The sequence below is a fragment of the Narcine bancroftii genome, chromosome 4 (assembly GCF_036971445.1).
Source record: "Narcine bancroftii isolate sNarBan1 chromosome 4, sNarBan1.hap1, whole genome shotgun sequence".
In the NCBI taxonomy this organism is placed as follows: Eukaryota; Metazoa; Chordata; class Chondrichthyes; order Torpediniformes; family Narcinidae; genus Narcine; species Narcine bancroftii.
Window position 1 is genome coordinate 316,306,501 of NC_091472.1, and position 22,786 is coordinate 316,329,286.

Genomic DNA, 22,786 nt, shown 5'->3' on the forward strand with positions numbered 1-22,786 from the left:
TAATATGCTTCAAAACCTCCAGTATTTCCTCTTTCTTAACCACTATCATTTCCATAATTACTCTCTTTACTTCTTTTACCCTGTACAATTCAATATCCTTCTTCTTAGTGAATACCAAAGAAAATAAATTGTTCAAGATCTACCCCATCTCTTTTGGCTCCACACACAGTTTGTCCGCTCTGATTCTCTAAGTGACCATTTTTATCCCTCACTCTCCTTTTGCTATTAATATATTTGTAGAAACTTTTTGGATTTATTTTCACCCTGATTGCTATAGCCACCTCGTACCTTCTTTTAGCTTTTCTAATTTATTTCTTAAGATTCTTTTTACATTCAATGTATTCTCCGAACATCTCCTTTTTTCCCTTGTTTCTTATATTTATTGTAGGTTTCCAATATTCCTTGAAAACCATGGCTCTCTCAAACTTTTCACCCAGGAACATAAAGATTTTGTACTATCAAAATCTCACCTTTAAAAGACCTCCATTTCTCTACTACATCCTGCCCATAAAACAAATTCCCAATCCACTCCTCATAAATCCTTTTGCATCTGCTCAAATCTAGCTTTTCCCCACTCGAAAACCTCATCCCTAGGCCCTGACCTATCCCTTTCCAGGACATTGCAATGTTCCCAATTCCTCCACTCTTGTTAATCAACCAGCTGTGTAGAACCTTACTGAGAACTTTTGCAAATACAAATACACCTCAACCACTGGTTTCCCCTCATCTTTGCCATGAGTCATATCCTTAAAAGAATTCAGTAGATTAGTCAAACACTAATAACCTTCCATAAATCCAGGTTAAGTATGCTCAATCATATTTTCCTTTAAGGTGTGCTGTCATTACATCTTTCATTTTTGGTTTCACATTTTTTCTCTATCATTATATTAACAGTTTTGTTCTCCAATTATATAATGAGGTCACATTTACTACCCTCCTGTCGCATGAACATTCCAGAATCTGTAAAACCTTCAAAGATGATAACCAAAGCATCCGATATTCTAGCTTGTGGATAATCTGGTCTGAGGGATTTATTAATGTTCAAGCTTGCCCATTTCTCTGGTGCCCTTTTTTTGACTGACAGTTTGCCCTTCAGTTTCTCAATCTCTTTGGCGTTTAGACCCTTGATTATCTAATACATCTCTCACGTCGCATGTGCCTTCAGCAAAAGGGATGAACCCAGATTAATTCCTCTGTCACATCTCATCATGAATGTTTCTACCTTCCCTTCAGAGGCCACATTTACCTACAACCCCACTCTTCCATTTTACTTAACTACATATATAAAAAAAATATGCAGCCTTACTATTTCTTGGTGGTCTATTCTTATATTCCATCTTGCCATCTTGGTCCTCCTTTGCCAAGTTCTAAAATACTTCCAATCCTCATGGCTACTGCTACTTCTTGCAAGCTTAAAGCCACTTCCTTGGATTTAATACTGCAGGTACTTTCAAATTTCTCATGAGACTTGAATAAAGTTTCCTTTATGAGCCTTAATCAATTATTTCTTCCGCTAATTACACATTATTTCTTTAAAGATGAAGTAATATGTGGGATTTTCTAGAACCTATGGAATTTTGGAAGATGACATTTAAGTCTCCTTTGGAGACTCGTCATCCATCAGGATTTATTGGCTTTAACTTCCATTAATTTTTTTTAAGTTTCTTTAACTGCCCCAAAGTTACAGGTAGATTTTGACAGTAATATTGTCTAAAATGGGCCACTTTTTATGATCAGTTCTGCTGAAGGGGCAACATGAATCTAATGAAAGTGGAAATTCTGGGGGTCCTCAGTACTGGAACTGAAAAAAAATCCTAGATCTGCATTTTTTTTTGAGCCCATAATCTTCTGATCAAGACTGAAATGCTATCCTCTAAGCCTTTGCTGACAAAGCAGACATCAGATGAAAATTTCACACCACAATCCAACTTTGTGATATTCACCAATATCACAAACTCCAATTTTACTTTACAATATTGTCCAGTTTTAAACCAAGGCAGGACTGGAAAAAATTCCCAGGTTATTTGAATTGTACAGAGCCAACCTCTGACTGCCAGTAAGACTAATGAATTCCATTTGTACCACCCACTGGATAACAAGAATGAAAGAGTGCCGGGAAGATTTACTAAGATGTTGCATGGACTTCAGGAACTGAGTTACAAGGAAAGGTTAAACAGGTTAGGACTTTATTCCCTGGAACATAGAAGAATGAGGGGAAATTTGATTGGGGTATTTAAAATTATGAAGGGTATAGACAGAGTAAATGTAGTTAGGTTTTTCACACTGAGGGTCGGTGAGATACAAACCAGAGGACATGGGTTAAGAATGAAAGGGAAAGGTTTCAGGGGAACATGAGGAGGAACTTCTTCACAGAGAGAGGGGTGTGGAACGAGCTACCAACTGTAAAATATGGGCTCAATTTTAACATTTAAGAATTTGGACATGTATATAGATGGGAGAGGTATGGAGGGCTATGGACTTGGCAAAGGTGCAGATCAGAGGGATTAGGCAGAAAAATTGTTCTGCCACAGACTAGAAGGGCCAAAGGGCCTATCTCTGTAATGTTCTACAGTTCTATTCCAATTCTACACTGTTTCTCAAGTCCAATGCCACGCTGATCGATGAGGAATTAACACATTATACAAAATATTTGTAATCTCAGTATTTCCACCTCCTCCTCTTTCACCCTACTGCCTTGCAAGAAGAGCTTGTATATTGAAAAGTAAAAACTTACCAATGTTTTTATAGTAGATTGGCACAAAAACATTGATGACTCGTTCTGCCACAAGCAGCAAAAGGCATAACAGCACAAAGACCTGCAGCAAGATGCTTCCTTTGGGCCACATGTAGGGCACAAGCAACTGCACCTTCTTATGGAAATCTTTCCACGTTGATTTGCTGCTGTTGTTCTGATTTAAGAGAGGCTGGAAAGAGAAAACATTTAGATGTTTAAATATAAAGAACCAAAGTTGAACAGAAGGTTTACCAACTTGTTTTGTCAGATGAGAGGACTGTCCAACCATAACTAAGGGGAAGGGTTATTTTCTAAAGTTTGGAAACAATCTTCAATGAAATATTTTAATGAAATAATTTAATATTAAATTATTTTCTTTACTCAGCAGGTGGCTGGAATCAAGAATACAATGTCAAAGGGAGCTGTGAGGTAGAATGAAATCCTTCCATTCAAGGAGAGATGGGGGAAATGTGCAGATAGATTGCTCTCGTACAGATATTTATCAATGATGAGAAGAATAGCCTTCTCCCCTGCTCTAATCTTCCTTTAATCAAAGAAATTCCTGGGTGTGTGAATGGGTGCATTGCCCGCCCGACTCGCGCCGCGGGTCTCTCCCCTTCACCCTCCTGACTCGCACTGCTGTCTCTCTCCCCACTTGCCGGTTTTTGGAGCTTCCCAGAATTTTGATGTCCAGGTAAAGGATTGTGTACCTGTACAACCCTATCAGTGTGGTCACACCTTTCCTGTTTCTCAACTCCACCCATATGGCTGTCCTGACTTCACACAGCTGAGATTCCTTTCCCGTTCCTCAGCTCCATCCATATAGCTTTAGTGGGTGAGCCCTCTGGTCTGTCTTCCTGAGCACAGCTGTGATATTTTCCCTGATGAACAATGCCACTTCTGCCCTTTCATTCCCCCTGTTCCATCAGGTCTAAAGGAACTGAAGCCCAGAACATTAAGCTGCCAGTCCTACCCCTTCTCCAATCAAGTTTCACTAACGGCCATTCTGTCATAATTCCTCGTGCCAATCCACGCTCTAAACTTGTCTGCCTTTCCTACAATTCTCCTTGCATTGAAATAGATACATACAAGAACATTTCCATTATATTGAACCCATTGACTTATAACGGTGCATGCAATCTTAACATCATCTTTTCCTTACTCTTGTTCCCATCCTTCTTCAAATCTAGTTTAAATCCACCGGAGAAGTCCTAGCAAATTTTCCCGCAAGGATATTAGTCCCCTTCCAGTTCAGGTACAAACCATCCCGTTGGAATAGATCCCACCTTCCCTGGAAGAGCCCAATGATCCAGAAACCTGAAGCCCTCCCTCCTGCACCACGTCTTTAGCCAAGTGTTAAGCTGTATTATCCTTCTATTTCTAACTTCACCAGCACGTGGCACAGGTAGCAATCCTGAGATCACCACCCTGGAGATCCTGTCTTTCAACCTAGTGCCTAACTCCCTGAACTCTCCTTGCAGGATCTCCTCACCTTCCTACCCATGTCATTCATCCCTATAAAGACCACATCTGGCTGCTCATCCTCCTTCTTGAGAATGCCATGAACTCGATCTGAGATATCTCAGACTCTGGACCAGGGAGGCAACATACCACCCGGGATACTTGATCTCTTCTACAGAGACTCTATATGTCCCCCTAACTATGGAATCCTCTATCACTTCAGGGAATCCCATATCACTACAGCTCGCCTTTTCTCTTCTTCCCACAGGAACAGACTCCATGCCAGAGACCTGATCGCCATAGCTTGTGCCTGGTAGGTAGTCTCTCTCTCCCTCTCCCCTAACCCCTCCCAAACAGTATCCAAAATGGTACACTTGTTAATGAGGAGAATGGCCAAAGGGGTACCCTGCATTGCCAGCCTGTTCCCTTTTCATCTCCTGACTGTCACCCATCTACCCTCCTCCTGCCTCCCTGGTGTGAGAGTGTCCCTGTAATTCCTTTCCATCACCCCCTATGCCTCCCAAATGATCTGGTGAGGTGAGGTATAGGATGAGGAAAGGAAGGCATCTACCCATCAGAGATTGTAAGTATTCCTACATCTTTTAGATTTCTTCATCCTTTTAATTTGTCAAATGATTTTTTGACTTTTGACATTGAAGGCAAAGATTTTTTTTGTTAAACTTAGCCTTTCCTCACACAAATCCATGAAACCTGGTTAACATTCCAGCAAAGTTGCACAGCACACAAACCTCTAAAGTGCAGTGGCTGGAGAATGGAGCAGCCATTCTAAATGGGGCTGTTCTTCACCCCCCCACCCCCCAGGGCCACAGCACATTTAAGGGAGGCCATGGACTGAAATCATTTAAAAAATTAATGATTTTTATGTAGTCAGTAGGAGAAATTTCTTGGTGCCTGCCACATTGACCACTGCCAGTGGGCTGATATCGCTTCCAACCATGCATCTTGGCGCCTCACAGTTTGGCGGGCAGCAACCTCCTTTGAAGAAGACCGCAGAGCCCATCTCACTGACAAAAGACAAAGGAGGAAAAACCCAACACCCAACCCCAACCAAACAATTTTCCCCTGCAACCGCTGCAACCGTGTCTGCCTGTCCCACATCGGACTTGTCAGTCACCAACGAGCCTGCAGCAGACGTGGACATACCCCTCCATAAATCGTCGTCTGCGAAGCCAAGCCAAAGAAGGAGAGAAGTACAGAAGAAACCAACTAAACTGGACTGCTTCCCAGGGAAGGGGGCCCATAAAGAGGACAGGAGGGTCAGTGTTGCAGGGCAGCACGGTTAGCAAAGCAATTAGTGCAATGCTGTTAAAGTGCCAGCAATTGGGACAGGGGCTTGAATCCTGTGCCGTCTGTAAGGAGTTTGTACTTTGTGTTTGTCTGTGTGTTTTACCCAGGGGCTTCAGTTTCCTCCCAACATTCAAAACATACCAGGGGTGTAGGTTAATTAGATGTAATTGGGAGACACAGATTCATGGGCCAAAAGGGTTTGTTACCATATTACATGTCTAAAATAAAACATTTTGAAGGGGGCCAAAGCCAAAAAAAGGTGGAGAATGGCTGCCATGGAGTACTGCAAATCTGTTCTAATCAGGACTTGCACAGCTTCTTTCCATTAACTTTGTCACTCTTCAGTTCTAAAAGTTAATATATTATTTTTTAAAAATTATTATTGAGAATCAGAAACAAATCTGCATTGAATCCCAAATTTCTAACATAACATAATAACATAACATAACAATTACAGCACGGAAACAGGCCATTAGGCCCTTCTAGTCCACACCGAACCAAACACCCCTTTCTAGTCCCACCTCCCCGCACAATGCACATAACCCTCCATCTTCTTCTCATCCATAGACCTGTCCAACCTTTTCTTAAATAATACAATTGACTCCGCCGCCACTATTTCTCCCGGAAGATCATTCCACACAGCTACCACTCTCTGAGTAAAGAAGTTCCCCCTCATGTTACCTCTAAACCTCTGCCCCTTAATTCTTAACTCATGTCCTCTTGTTTTAATCTTTCCTCCTCTTAACAGAAATAGTCTATCCACATCCACTCTGTCTATCCCTTTCATAATCTTAAATACTTCTATCAAATCCCCTCTCAACCTTCTACGCTCCAAAGAATAAAGACCCAATCTGTCCAATCTCTCCCCATACTCCAGATGCTTAAACCCAGGCAACATTCTGGTCAACCTTCTCTGCACTCTCTCCACTCTGTTTATATCCTTCCTCTAATTAGGCGACCAGAACTGCACACAGAACTCCAAATGAGGCCGCACCAACGTCTTCTACAATCTCAACATCACCTCCCAACTCCTATATTCCATGCAATGATTGATAAAGGCCAGCATACTAAAAGCCTTCTTCACCACCCTATTCATGTGAGTTTCTACCTTCAGGGAACGATGTACCGTTACTCCCAAATCTTTCTGCTCTTCTATATTCCTCAATGCTCTCCCATTTACCACGTATGTCCTATTCTGATCCTTCTTACCAAAATGAAGCACCTCACACTTATCAGCATTAAATTCCATCTGCCATTTTTCAGCCCACTTTTCTAAGCAGCCCAAATCCCTCTGCAATCCTTGAAAACCTTCTTCATTATCCACTATTCCACCTATCTTAGTATCGTCTGCATATTTACTAATCCAATTCACCACCCCATCATCTAGATCATCTAGGTTGGAGGAGTGGTGGACAGTGTTGACCTTTATAGTTGAGAGCTCTTCAGAAGCAAAGCTGAACATAGGCATCACTGACAGTCTCAAGTACCCTGAACTAGGCAGCATGCTGGACTACTTTGCTTGGTGGGCTTGGAGTCATGCATGAATTGAACACAAGAACTAAACACATGAAATGACATCAGTGAACTAGTCAATTTTTTTACAAAAATCCAGTAAAACTTACTGGATTTCATACTTAATTTATTAATTATTTTGATGAAATTCCAGCTGTCAGGTTCAGGTTATTAATGCAGTCATCTGTCATCTTGATAATAATCTAATACAGTAGAAGTCCGAAAATCCAGACTCTTCAGGGATTGGGTCGAGGTCCGGATTTCCTGCATTGTCAGGCAGTACATTTAAAATTCAAATTTAAGGAGTAGATGAACAAATACATTTTGATAGTTTATTTATTAGCAAATATCAAAACGGGTAGTTCTAAAGAAAAATAAAGTGATGGCTTTTATTGCTGCTCTGCACCTGTGGTGCTTACGCATGCATGAACACACACAAAAGCCTGCTAAATTTTAAAAGTTTGAGTTTTCGAAAAGTTCAAATTCCTGGGTGGACCAGATTTCTGGCATCTGGATTTTTGGACTTCTACTGTAGCCAATAAGAGATTTAAATTCACCTTAATAAATTTTAGATGGACACAACCACTTGAAGCTAGAAAAAATGTTCACAAAAGGGTAAATGCAGGAATGTGTACCTGGGCCCTGAACTTTCCCAATGAGACAAAGTATTCAATTAATACAATGATCGATAGAATTTCCCACTCCTTCATACTTGCTCTATGGGTTTGTGGAGACATACCATGATCTTTTCCTCCTCAGTTAATCCTGTGCTCTCGTGCAAGAAAAATTGTTCTTAGAGAGGAGACTTTCACTTCGCACAAATAGTTTGGCCCCAGAGGTGCTTGACTGTGGAAAAGCACAATTCCAGCTGACTACTAGTGGTATGCACACTCAGCTAGAAAATTAGTGCTTTGTGGGGCTGGACAACGCTGAATTGATTAGTTTGCAAGTTTACTAATCCCCACCATTAAAAGGATCAAAAATCTTAAAGAAAACATGACTCATTTCATTGATGTCATCAAAACTGGGGAAAGAAGCCAAAAAAGGAGATTAATTATCAGGCAATATATGACTATACATTTTTTTTGAGGCACTGATTTGATGAGGTAGAAAAAAAACATGACTAAGAGGTCCTGTGCAGGGAACCAGTTACAGACAGGCGAGGAACCCACACAAGCTGCAGGCGACTTGAGGTCAAAGGACCAGACTGCTGGAGATTGGCTCGTGAGAGGTCCTGTGCAGGGAACCAGTTACAGACAGGCGAGGAACCCACACAAGTTGCAGGCGACTTGAGGTCAAAGGACCAGACTGCTGGAGACTGGCTCGTGAGAAGCAGGTTTCAGAACTGGGAGTGAAGAGGGTGCTGAGGGCAAGGAGGGCTCCCGAAGGGCCCTTTGTGTCAAAGGCTTCCTCATCATGTCGGAGGTTTGGATCTGGGGCTGGATTGCTGATGGTTTAAACTGAAGTCTTGTACAGCTGCAGGAGGGCTGAAGGCAAATTTACAGACCCTCCGTGACTCTGAAGGGGCTCTCGTTTGCTTCTCTTTCTCTGACTGTAAGGGGTGCAGGGCAATGCTAGTGGCAAACCTTTTTCTGTCTAATGGCAGGCGAAAGGCAATGTTGTGTCATATTACTTTTTATGATATGACCATAAATAGATCTGATTTAGGCATTGTTTAACTTTGACAGATGTTTTCAAAATGGACACTCCAGGACTAGTCCAGATTCAAGAACTCAGTGACCAACAAACATGAGCATGCTATTACCATCACAGATTTCTTTAGCAAGTGTATGGAGAACAGTGTGCCAAGGACAATACGAGTGTTCCAAAAACAGAAACTATGGTTGAACCAACAACCCCTGCTGAATCCAGGCTACAGGTGTAGTCAGGTAACCCTGATTTATATAGGAAATCCTAGTAATCAAATTAGTGAGCTATCTTTAAACTACCATCAAGGCAAGCATATTCCTTCTTAAGCGCCACCAAAGATTAAGGTGATCGCAGTACTACGTGACCTGGGGTGACTTGTTTGCTCTCCAATTTTAAACTGACGTAGATCAGGCCAAAAAGGGAAACACAGACTCCTTCAGAGATGGGATGATTTTGTGAGGTGCAGGTTCCTTCCACTGTAAAGCATGGACTCCAGATTCTCATATTATCCAGAATACTCACCTCCACTGACTCTTAGAAATCCCTGGCTTATGAGTGCTCAGAGGGTATTGCCTACAGAAGGCAGTAAGGAGTGGGGAGCAGTTGATATAGCTGGTGGTGGGGACTAGTTGCAGCTGGAAAAATGACGGAGCACAATGTGCTGAATGCAGAGGCCATGGAAATGAAAGGCAAGGACAAGAGGAACCCTACCTCTATTTTGTTTGGAGGGGAGGGGGTGTAAGAATGGAATTCTGAGAGAGTGAATAATTGTTGATCATGGTGAACAGAAAGCTGTGTTGCTTTAACAAGGAGAATATTGCAGATGTCCTGGAATGGAGGGCCTCATCTTAAGGTCAGGTGTGAGTGAAAAACTGGAAGAAAACGATGGCATGTTTCCAGAAGATGGGGTATAGGGGTGTGGTTGAGGTGACTGTGGGAGCTGGTGGGTTTGAAGTAAAGATCACTTTATAGCTTGTATCCTAAGATGGAGGCAGTGATATCTGGAAAGGGGAGAGAAGTGTCAGAAATGGTCCAAGTGAATTTCAGAGCAGGGTAGAGGTCAGTAGCAAATTTGCTAAAATTGTCAAATTCTGCACAGGTGCAGAAAACAGCCCCAATGCAGTCACCAATGTTTTGGAGGGAAGGTGGTACTTGAGTAATTCAGAACAAAAAAGGCAGGTGCAGCTAGGACCCATGTGAGTGCCCATGATTTGAATAGGAGCCATCAAAAGAGGAGTTATTCAGGGTAAGAAAAAGTTCTTCCAGGAGCATGGTGGAAGAACACTGGTCAGCACTTTGTTCTAGGAAGAAGTGGATGACCTCCCAGAGAATGGATATCCATGAGGAAGAGGAGACAGTGGGGACCAAGGAATTGGAAGTTGTCAAAGTGAAGGAGATGGGAGGTATCTTGGATTTCGGTGGGAACATACCATACAAGGGGAGAGAGGATGGAGTCAAGATGCAAGGAGATGGATTCAAAGGGGCCAGAGCAGACAGAAACAATAGGCCTGCTAGGACAATCCTGTTTAAGGATCTTGGGAAAGAGAAGTGAGTAGCGTGGGGTTGGGCCACTATAAGTTTGGAGTCTGTGGAAGGGGAGATCTCCTGACGCAATGAGATCTGTGACAGTGTGGGAGACCCTGGCCTGGTGTTCACTGGTGGGGTCATGGTCCAGAGGTAGGTATGAGGAGGTATGAATGAACTTGCATCTGGCCTTAGCAAAGTATTGGACAGTTTTCAGAGCACAAGGCACCACCTTTGACAGAGACAATAGTAGGAGAGTTCTGGGACACCTGCTCTTTATGATTTTTATAAATGAAGGATGGGTCAGTAAATTTACAAATGATACGAAGGTTGGAGGAGTGGTGGACAGTGTTGATAGTGTAGGTTACAAGAGGATATAGACAGGATGCAGAGTTGGGCACAAAAGTGGCAGATGGAATTCAATCCAAATATTTGAGGAGATGCATTTTAGAAGGTCAAACCTGAGGGCTGAGAACAGGGTTAATCGTCAGATACTTAACACTGTGGAAAAACAGAGAGACCTTTGGAGCCTAAGGTCCAAATCCATATATATCTTAAGGTTGCCATACAGGTTGATAGGATAGTTAAGAAGGCCTATGGGACGCTGGGCTTCATTAGAAGGGGGGTTGAGATCAAGAGTCGAGAGGTCATGTTGCAACTCTACAACTCTGGTGACACCACACTTAGAATATTGTGTCAGTTCTGGTTCCCTCATTATAAGGATATGGAAGCTATTAAGAGATTGCAGAGGAGATTTATCAGGATGTTGCCTGGATTGGAAAAATGTCTCAGAGCTGGAACTTTTCTCTTTGGAGTGAGAGTGACTTAACAGAGATCTATGAGATGATGAGAGGCCAACAAGATGATGAGAGACATAGATAAGGTAGACAGCCAGCATCTTTTTCCTGGGGCAGAAACAGCCGCTCCCTGTTAAAGAAATGCAGATGGGTAGGTTTGCATTCCTCCATGATTTGAAGTAGAACAGAAAAGGCCACATGCTTAAAAAGGTCATAAAATTATCATCTCATTCGCCACAACAATGAGTATGACTATGCAAACACTCCTGGTGTTGATCTACAAGAATAAATTCAGCAGAATTCTCACCTCTACAATCAGGAGGCAAAAACAAAGTCAAAAAGAGAAAGTTTTTCTCCAGCCTATCTTTCCTTCTGTATTCTTCCACTGTTAAAAGTTCTATCAGTAATAGTTTAAAGGAGCCACAATAGAGACACAAGGGTGGAGTGGATGGTTAGAAGAGAAAGGCTATTAGTACTGGAATCTGAGAAGAGCAGGTGGCAATGATGGTATAAAGAGAAACCAGATGAGATAGCAGAATTCAGTGGATGGGTAGGGGTGAAGAGGGATTGAATCAAAGAGGAGTTGGGCTGAGAGTTTTGTGTGGGGGGGGGGGTTAGTGCTGCTGTGCAAATAATTCTGAAGCAAAGTCCACAGACTATACAACAAGCTTTAATTAGCTTAATCTTGTTCACACCAGTCTTAGCATCTTTGCTGGCTCCATGTGTCTGACTGTCCCCGAAGGGGTTGTCTCAAGTCTTTATATGGGCCAGTGATCGACAGTCATTAGCCGGTGGGGTCAGTCTCCCAGGTTGCCTCCCTGCAGGTACAGTGGTTGCCCCTTGTGTAGTGGTTATATCACCACAGTGGGGTGGAGGGTGAAAAAGGAGACAATAAAAAGTTGGGGGGGGGGGGGGAAGAGCAGAAGTATTAAGAATAAGGGAGATGAACAGAAGAGCATGGATCAGTATGTGGAATTAAGATGTTGTGGCCGTTATAGACTTGACTGATGCCATCACAGGATTGGCTAATGCAGGTACTGGGGTTTAAATGTTTCAAGGTGGGGGGGGGGGGGGAAAGAGAAAAGAGTAGCTTTACTAATTAGGGATATAGTATTACAGCTGCAGAAAGGGAAGATGTTGTGCAGGGAGTGTCCACTGAGTGAGCGTGGGTGAAAGTCAGAATAAGAAAGGAACAACCACTGTATTGGGAGGTGTCCATAGTAGCCATTCTTAATTGGGGCAACATGGCACACTCTGGGAGCCACAGCACATTTGGGGGTAGGGGGGTGGTGTCACGGACTGAAATCATTAAATATTTGCAATGTTTTTTTTAAAATGTAGTTGGTAGGAGAGAAGTACAGAAGAAACCAACTAAACTTGACTGATTCACAGGGAAGGGGACTCAAACTTTGAGCAGTCCTCAGGGGTTGAGAATGGCTGGTTTATAGGCTCCTAAATAGCCCTCGGGATACTGAGGAGATAAGTAGGCATATTTTGGAATGGTGCAGAAGTAATGGAGTTGTTATTATGGGAGACTAATTTACCAAATATTGACTGGCACCTTCTTACTGCAAGAGCAATGGATGGCCAGAATTTGTCAGGTGTGCCCAAGAAGGATTCCTGACGCAGTATGTGGAGCAGCCAACTAGAGGAGAGGCCACAATGGTCAGATGACAGACCTCTAGGTGGGGGAGCTTTTTGGTGAGAGTGACCACAACTCCCTAGAGCTATGGACAAGGATAGTAGACTGAATGGTAAAGTGCTTAATTGGAGAAGGGCTCATTGCGATGGGACGAGGGAGGAACAGGAGAGAGTAAATTGAGAACAGTTGTTTCCCAGAACAGTTCCAGCTGTGTAAGGGATTATGGGTAGGACAGGGAAAAGATGGTTGACAAAAGAGGTAAGACTGCAATTTAAGAGAAAGAAGGAAGCATGCAAAAGGATTAGAAAGCAAAAGATAGGAAAGGTTCATGAAAATTATATCGTAGCCAGGAAAGAACTTTAAAAGGATAGGAGAGCTAGAAAGGGGTACAAGAAGGATTAAGGAAAATCCCAAGGTATACTATGCATACATGAAGAGCACAAGGATGAGAAGAGTGAGGGACTCTTAAGGATAAAGGAGGAAACTTGTGCCTAGAGGCAGAGAAGGTAGGCAAGAACCTAAATGAATACCTTGTTTCTTTAGGCCCTTTCAAGCAGAGAAAATGCCCAACTGTTTTGGTAGGAGACATTCCTTTCCGAATGAATCATAGCTGGCTCTGAGGAGCCAAATCCAACCCTTCTCGGGGAAGGATAATCAGCAGAGCGCTGCGCTCTGTTGCCTGGCTTGAATGGACAGTTGCTACAAGTGGCTAGTTAGGGGCGAGCTGATGACTCCATCTCTCTCCACTCATCCCTCCCTCTAGGTGGGCGGGAGCCATCAGGAGTAGCCAGTGTGGGCTGTGACAGCCTCATCGGTCTGCTCTCTGTGGCTCAAAATGCGGCAAAGCAATGGCCATCTTCCCTACCCATAATCCCTTACACAGCTGGAACTGTTCTGGGAAACATAGCAGATCCAGCTACATGAGAGATTATGGGTAGGGAATACGGCTATTGCCCTGCCACACATTTATGACAGGTGGCATTATGGCACAAGTTACCCCGCCTCCATTGGATCCTGAGGGCACTATGAGGCACTACTCGACATGAATGCAATGCTGGAGCAGCCTTTTAGGGCTGCTCTATGAAAGGCAAGTTTTAAGTTTTTCCCTCCACACTTGTAGCCAGCCTTCATGTGAAGGCCTGGCATGAAATGGTAATGACCTTTACATCCTCCCTGGCCACAGGGGTAGTACTAGAGAAATGGAGAATGGCAAATGTCATCCCCTTGATTAAAAAAAGGTAATGGGGATAATCCTGGGAATTATAAGCCAATGAGTCTTGCCCAAGCAATGGGCAAACTATCGGAGAGGATTCTGAGGGATGGGATTTACAAGCATTTAGAGAGGTACAGTCTTCTCAAGGATAGCCAACATGGCTTTGTGAAGGGAAGTTCGTGCCTCATAAGCCTAATTGAGTTTTTTTTTAAAGAAAATAACAAAAAAGGTAGAGCAAGAGATGTGGTCCATATGGATTTTAGTAAGGCACTTGTCAAGGTCACCTATGGAATACTCATTCAGAAAATCATGAGGCATGGCATTCTAGTAGGACCAAACTGGCCTGTTCTGTGCTGGATATGGTTCTGTGCTGGATATGGTTCTGTGCTGGATATGGTTCTGTGCTGGATATGGTTCTGTGCTGGATATGGTTCTGTGCTGGATATGGTTCTGTGCTGGATATGGTTCTGTGCTGGATATGGTTCTGTGCTGGATATGGTTCTGTGCTGGATATGGTTCTGTGCTGGATATGGTTCTGTGCTGGATATGGTTCTGTGCTGGATATGGTTCTGTGCTGGATATGGTTCTGTGCTGGATATGGTTCTGTGCTGGATATGGTTCTGTGCTGGATATGGTTCTGTGCTGGATATGGTTCTGTGCTGGATATGGTTCTGTGCTGGATATGGTTCTGTGCTGGATATGGTTCTGTGCTGGATATGGTTCTGTGCTGGATATGGTTCTGTGCTGGATATGGTTCTGTGCTGGATATGGTTCTGTGCTGGATATGGTTCTGTGCTGGATATGGTTCTGTGCTGGATATGGTTCTGTGCTGGATATGGTTCTGTGCTGGATATGGTTCTGTGCTGGATATGGTTCTGTGCTGGATATGGTTCTGTGCTGGATATGGTTCTGTGCTGGATATGGTTCTGTGCTGGATATGGTTCTGTGCTGGATATGGTTCTGTGCTGGATATGGTTCTGTGCTGGATATGGTTCTGTGCTGGATATGGTTCTGTGCTGGATATGGTTCTGTGCTGGATATGGTTCTGTGCTGGATATGGTTCTGTGCTGGATATGGTTCTGTGCTGGATATGGTTCTGTGCTGGATATGGTTCTGTGCTGGATATGGTTCTGTGCTGGATATGGTTCTGTGCTGGATATGGTTCTGTGCTGGATATGGTTCTGTGCTGGATATGGTTCTGTGCTGGATATGGTTCTGTGCTGGATATGGTTCTGTGCTGGATATGGTTCTGTGCTGGATATGGTTCTGTGCTGGATATGGTTCTGTGCTGGATATGGTTCTGTGCTGGATATGGTTCTGTGCTGGATATGGTTCTGTGCTGGATATGGTTCTGTGCTGGATATGGTTCTGTGCTGGATATGGTTCTGTGCTGGATATGGTTCTGTGCTGGATATGGTTCTGTGCTGGATATGGCATTCATGGAATCTTGGTTGCGTAGATTCAGAATTGGCTTGCCTGCAGAAAGCATAGGATCGTAGTAGATGAAACATATGCTGCTGGAGGTCAGTGAGCAGTGGAGTTCTGCAGTGACCCCTGCTCTTTGTGATTTTTATAACTGACCTGTTCTAAGAATCAGAGAGCTGGGTCAGTAAGTCTGCAAGTGACACAAAGGTTGGAGGTGTTGTGGATAGCGTAGAAAGTTGTTGTAGGTTACAAAGGATACAGGCAAGATGCAGAGTTGGGTAGAAAAGTGGCAGATGGGGTTTTATCCAAATAAGTGTTGAGGTCAAAATTGAAGGTAGAGTACATGGTTAATGTAGGCAGCTGTTGTTATGGTTGTTTCTACTCCTGCTGCAATCGCGCTGCAGTCCGTATTTACAGAGGGTACTGCGCGTGTACGGGGTACCTGGTTGGTTAGTAGGGAGCGTACAGAAGGCTGTGGATGCAAATACAAGCTCTTTCCCGGCCCCCCCCTCCCTCACTTCTCAGTAATGTAACTACGTTTACCTTGTTCAGTAATGCATTTGTTGTGGTTCACTCCATCTACCAACTCTACTCATTATTTTAAACACAAGAATGAACAGTTAATGGCAGGATTCAGTGTGGAAGAACAGAGGGACCTGGGTTCAAATCCATAGATCTCTCAAAGTTACTGCAAAGGTTGGTAGGGTAGTTAAGAAGGAGTATGACATGCTGGCGATCATTAGATTCAGATTTATTGTCAGAATACATACACACATAAACAAATAAAGCTATTAGTCGGGGGATTGAGTTTAAGAGACATGAATTAATGTGGCAGATCGATAAAACTCTGGTTAGACCACACTGAGAATATTGTGTACAGTTCTAGTTGCCTCATTACAGGAAGGATGAGGAAGCTAAGGAGAAGGTGTAGAGGAGATTTATGAGGATGATGCCTGGATTGGAGAATGAGTCTTTTGAGACAGGTTAACAAAGCTAGGGCTTTTCTCTTTGGAGTGAAGAAGGATGAGAGGAGACTTAATTGAGATCTACAAGATTATGAGAGGAAATAGATAGGGTAGACAGCATACTTCAGAGAGTGAGGAAAGTTTAGGGAAAAGCTCAGAGGCAAGTTTTTTTTTAAATGCACAGAGAGTAGTGGGCACTTGGAATGCATTGCCAGGCAGGTGGTAGAGGCTAGTACAATAGGGACATTTAAAACACTCTTATAGATAGACACATGGATTGTTAAGAGGCACATGGGTGTGAGGTTGGTAAAATTAGATTGTTGCGGAGTAAGATTATACAAATCTGCACTATGTCATAGGCTGAAAGGCCTGTATTGTGCTGTAATGTTCTAGGAATGGTTCAGGCCCTGAACACACATCCATGCTGTTTACCACTTGTCACATGCATTTTGGAATACCTTACTGAAATGGATCTCTCTTTCCTTAAACTCAAATAACTACAAGCTTAATCCTGAAGAACAAATGAATTATGCTCGTCAACTGTCTAGTGAAATACTGGAGGGAATGTTAGAACAGTAGGGTGCTCTCATTGTACAAAATACCACTCAGAGGCCCCATCTTTCTAATTAAATAAAGAATGAATGCTGTGACAGATGAATGGAATGATGTTGGATTTCATATTTTATTTACTCCACTAAAAGAACAATTGGTTTTTTTCAAAAGACATTTTCTTGTACAAGTCATACCTCAGCCACATAATATCTCGATAAGGGTATTTAACAGTGTTAATTACATGCAACTCTCCAAGATGGAATCATTTGGGCAAGAAATTAAAACGAAAGCCTCCCTATCTTGAGAAGAGAACAGAAAAATTCCCCTTGGTTACTTGGTCATGTTTTATTCCTCAGCCAAAACCTCAGTAAATTTATGCAACCTGGCTGCTTTGATCCAAGATCTTGAATTATACAAAGTTTTTAAATTATCCACATACCTGATTGCATTCAACATCGCGTTCGTTCTCATTAATGATTATCATATAGGGTCTTCGAGGTAAACCTGGTGCTTTCAATCCAAGGATAAGCAACTGAAATGTACAGATGTATCGTACCAACCACAGACTAAAGTGTACCTGGGAAGAAGAAATACAATCGTGAATATTCAATTATTTATCCAACCTTTCATATTTCTTACCTTTTTCTTCCCCGGCATATTGTGATATTTTAATTTATACCATTGAAGGTGGTATCTGCAGATGCTGTGATTGTAGTAAAAACAAAAATGCTGGAGGAACTCAGCAGGTCTCACAGAGTGTAAAGATATAGAACTTCAGTCTTGAGCCCTTCTAAAGATATAGGTATGTCTCCTTTCCTCTAGCTCTGTCTCTCTCTCTTTTCCCTTTCTCCTTTCCTTGGCATCTGCATTCAAAGAGCCACCCCCCTTCTCTTCCCTCACAAAATGATGAGGACAGGATGGCAGGGGAAGAAGCACAGCCCCAAAGGCAGGGGTAATAGCTGGATAAGGGAGTGAAGGTACACCAGCAAACAGGAGGAGGGGAGATGGCTCTATAAACGGAGAGGGAAGGGGGTGGAGAGCTGGAAGAAAGAAGACAAGGGGAAAGGGAGAGAGAAAGGAGAGTGGGCTAGCTGAAACCAGAGGTCTATGTTAATGCAGTTAATGATCTATGTTGGAGAATGCCCAGACGGAAAATCAAGTGTTGTTCCTCCAATTTATAGGTGGACTTGGTGGGATAGTACATGAGGCCATGGACAGACATTTGAGCATAGGAATGGAGCACAGAAGTTGGCCACTGGGAGATCCCCGTCTCTGATGCATTAAAGCAGAAAATCAGATATAGTAAACAGATTAATCAAACTGGACCATGTGCAGATGTTTTAAAATGAATCAGAACAGAAACTATTCATTGTCATGTACTAAAACAGAAATATAATATTACAAAAATTGCCTTTTGTCTGCCCAAAGGATTCACCTTCAGCATTCCCACAGCCTCTGCAGCCACACAAGACTCCAATTCAAACCATTAGCAACCTGTATAAAGAATTATGGGTCTTCTGCTGTAGTAACTAGGCTAATGCTTTAGTATAGTTTGTAACTAATCAGTTGATAGTTGCAGAGACATTGCAGCCTCATACAGATTGGGAAGATGAAATGCAAGATAATGGCATACCAGAATGTCTCTGGGAAAGAGAAAGGATGATTGATCACAGAAACTGCGAAGGACAAGAGCAGCAAAATATTAGATTGCCAATTAGTGAAAAATATGTAAAACTGCACATAGGCATCGGTCCAAAGGACTATACAAGTTATATTTTTTTTTAAAATGTTAAACAAGGATAAAGAATCCCAATGAGACAACAGACTGGAACATGGTTGCACAAGTACAGTGGAACCCCATCATAACACGATGATTTGGATCCCAAAAAAAAATTGCATTGCAAACAAAAAAAACGGGGTCGCGCAAAATCGGGGTTTCAATAAATCGTTGAAGTTACAGTTGAAATTAAAACACAAATTAATTTTTTGTAAACTGATCATCTCCACTGCTCATGGCAGCCTGACGTCCCCACAAGCCCCAAGCAGCTGTACTTGCTCCTGGCGGCAGCCTGAAGCAGAGTCCAATGACTCATTGCGTTATATCCAAATGTGCATTAAATCAGGGTTCCACTGTACAAGGTTACCAGATATTTTGATAACAAAACCTAAAGACAGGGCTCAATTAATATAGAATGACCAAAGATTAACTTGTCTAAAGTTAATTAAGTTGCATATCTGTGAAAAAAAACCAGGACAATCAGCTGCAATAAATCTGTACTATTAACTTGTGAAACTGCATTTATCCACCGACAAAAGTACTATGCAGGATGTACCAAAAGGCTGTACGAGATGAGTGAGGCTCAGTGCAGGGAATGAGTGACACTTGCCTACTCATTCTTTGTACCCCTTACTCCCGCTAGCGTTATCAAGGTTGAATAAAGAAATTGTTGTATGCTTAATTGGTTCTGCTGTTTGTTTTATTACAGCACAGCTCAACTTTAACAAATCTCCGACACAATCAAGAAGCTTCCAGTTCCCAGGGCACGTCAGGCGCCCTCCTTGCCCTCAGCACATTCTCAGATCCTGGTTCCGATATCTGGTTCTCATGAACCAGTCCCTATCAGCCCACAGACTAGTGAGAGTCCTTTGACCTCAAGTCGCCAGCAGCCCACAGCTTATGTGTCCTTCAGCTGCAGAGCCTCTCGCTGGTTCCTTTATCAGGCCATTTATTGGTTATACAGAGCCGTCAGCAGTAGAGATGGATGGTATGACCCCACAGGGGAGCTCTGTCTCCACTTCCCGCTCTCCCTGGATCCGCACCAGCATATAATAGAGGAACTATGCATACTGAATAATTTATAGTAGCTAGCCATAGAGTCAGAAAAAGGATCAATTAGTCTAATACACGAGGAAAAAATACACCCAGTAAATTTTCTCAAAAGACGTGGCTTCCCCTCTCCTGACATCAGCCCAGCCCTTAACCACACCCACCTATTTTTCCACACATCTGCACTGACCTCATCTGTGCTGAGACACAAGGAAAGGGTTCCCCTTGTCCTTACCTACCACCTCTCCAACCCCCATATCCACCATATTATCCTCTGCAATTTCTGCACCTACAATGTTATCTCACCACCACACACATCTTCCCCTCTTCACATTCCACAGGGACCATTCCCTCTGCGCACTACTCTCATGCCAACATAACTGTCCATGGCCTCATGCACAGCCAAACCAAGGTCACCCACAAATTGAAGGAACAATGTCCAATATTCTGCCTGAGCACACTCCAACCATATAGCAATGACATGGACTGCTCCAGTTTCTGTTAGGCCCCTCCCCTGTCTCTTTTCCCTCTGTATCCTTTCTTCCAGTTCCTCATCTTCTCTCTCCATTCAGGGAGCTACTACCCCCTCCTTCTACTCCTACTACTCCCTCTACTCTTGTTCCCTCCTTCCCCCTCCTCTTTAATCCAGGCACCTGCCTCCTTCCTGTTCATACCTTGATAAAGGGCTCAGGCTTAAAACATTGGTTCCTAGGGACGCTAAGTGACCTACTGAGCACTTTTGTGTATTACACGACAATCACAGCATCTGCAGACTTTCCTGTTTAACCCCAGAAAATTAGAGAGGAGTCGACAACAAAATTAATGATGACAGTGTAAAAATAATGGGAATCCACTTTTTTTAAATTTACAGAATGATCGAAGTCGATTCTGGCCATTTAAACCCATTCTGTCCAATTGCACCCAAATTATCCTACACTTTGAAGAGTGGGATAAATCTGGAGCACCCAAAGGAAACCAACACAATGCTCGAGAAACTCAGCAGGTCAAACAGTCAAAAGATACAAAACCAATGTTTTGGGCTTGAGATCTTCATCAAGGTACAGGAAGAATGTACAAACTCCTTAGAGACAGTGGTGGATTTGAACCTGGGTCGCTAGCATTGTAATAGCGTTACACTAACCACTACGCTAAAGGAGTAAAAAATAAAACTTACGAGAAATGCAAAGTAAGAAATGGAGAAGGCAGCTCACATCAGATTAGGTCAGCACAAGAAACTTCGACAGTCAGTGGAAATGGAAATGTGGGAAAGTTTTGCATACAGAAATATGATCTGATAGAACAGAAATTTAGCTTTACAAATCACAGGAATGAGCATTAAATATTATTGGATATATATATTTGTTCAACAAGAGGGAAAGAAATAAGGGTAGCAATGTTGAATGAAAAGAATATTTCAGAGCTTGAGAGAGAAAGACTGAGAGAAGTCAGACAGAATCAGTAAAAACAAACAAACATGATGGAGGAACACAGCAGGGCTCATAATTTCCATAGGAGGTAAAGATATAAAACCAACATTTCAGGCCCGAGCCCTTCCTCAAGGTACGAGTAACAAGCAGGCAGGAGCCTGAATTAAAAGGCTGGTGAAAAGGGAAGAATGGGAGGGGGAGATTAATGGGATATAACTGATAACATAACATAACAATTACAGCACGGAAACAGGCCATTAGGCCCTTCTAGTCCGCACCGAACCAAACACCCCTTTCTAATCCCACCTCCCTGCACAATGCCCATAACCCTCCATCTTCCTCTCATCCATATACCTGTCCAACCTTTTCTTAAATAATACAATTGACTCCGCCGCCACTATTTCTCCCGGAAGATCATTCCACACAGCTACCACTCTCTGAGTAAAGAAGTTCCCCCTCATGTTACCTCTAAACCTCTGCCCCTTAATTCTTAACTCATGTCCTCTTGTTTTAAACCTTCCTCCTCTTAACGGAAATAGTCTATCCACATCCATTCTGTCTATCCCTTTCATAATCTTAAATACTTCTATCAAATCCCCTCTCAACCTTCTACGCTCCAAAGAATAAAGACCCAATCTGTCCAATCTCTCCCCATACTCCAGATGCTTAAACCCAGGCAACATTCTGGTAAACCTTCTCTGCACTCTCTCCAATCTGTTCATATCCTTCCTATAATTAGGCGACCAGAACTGCACACAGAACTCCAAATTAGGCCGCACCAACGTCTTATACAATCTCAACATCACCTCCCAACTCCTATATTCCATGCAATGATTGATAAAGGCCAGCATACTAAAAGCCTTCTTCACCACCCTATTCACGTGAGTTTCTACCTTCAGGGAACGATGTACCGTCACTCCTAAATCTTTCTGCTCTTCTGTATTCCTCAATGCTCTCCCATTTACCACGTATGTCCTATTCTGATTCTTCTTACCAAAATGAAGCACCTCACACTTATCAGCATTAAATTCCATCTGCCATTTTTCAGCCCACTTTTCTAAGCAGCCCAAATCCCTCTGCAATCCTTGAAAACCTTCTTCATTATCCACTATTCCACCTATCTTAGTATCGTCTGCATATTTACTAATCCAATTCACCACCCCATCATCTAGATCATTAATGTATATAACGAACAACAATGGGCCCAATACAGATCCTTGAGGCACACCACTGGTCACCGGCCTCCAACCTGACAGACAATTATCCACTACCACTCTCTGGCCTCTCCCTTTCAGCCAATGTTCAATCCATTTGACTATCTCAAAATTTATACCTAAAGACTGCACCTTCCTAACTAACCTTCCATGTGGTACCTTATCGAAGGCCTTACTGAAGTCCATATAGACAACATCCACTGCGCTACCCTCATCCACATTCCTAGTCACCTCTTCAAAAAATTCAATCAGATTGGTCAAACATGACCTTCCTCCCACAAATCCATGTTGAGTGCTCCTGATCAGACCCTGTCTATCCAGATGTTTATAAGTACTATCTCTAAGAATTTTCTCCATTAATTTACCTACCACAGACGTCAAACTTACAGGCCGATAGTTGCCAGGCTTCCTCCTTGAACCCTTTTTAAATAACGGAACCACATGCGCAATGCGCCAATCCTCCGGCACTATCCCCATATCTAATGACATTTGAAAAATTACCGCCAGAGCCTCTGCTATTTCCTCCTTCACTTCT

The 22,786-nt window shown here is 42.8% G+C and overlaps 1 protein-coding gene across 4 annotated transcripts in view; it reads right to left on the reverse strand.

Moving 5' to 3' along the window:
- The window catches only part of LOC138762296 (ATP-binding cassette sub-family B member 6-like), a 220,139-nt gene that overhangs the window by 172,716 nt on the left and 24,637 nt on the right, over positions 1-22,786 (reverse strand). For all 4 annotated transcript variants that reach the window (XM_069936030.1, XM_069936028.1, XM_069936027.1 and 1 more), the window contains 2 exons: positions 17,223-17,360; positions 2,735-2,924 (listed from right to left, as the gene is read on the reverse strand). In XM_069936030.1, the coding sequence (XP_069792131.1) occupies positions 2,735-2,924; positions 17,223-17,360 (328 nt within the window). The remainder of the gene's footprint in view (positions 1-2,734; positions 2,925-17,222; positions 17,361-22,786) is intronic.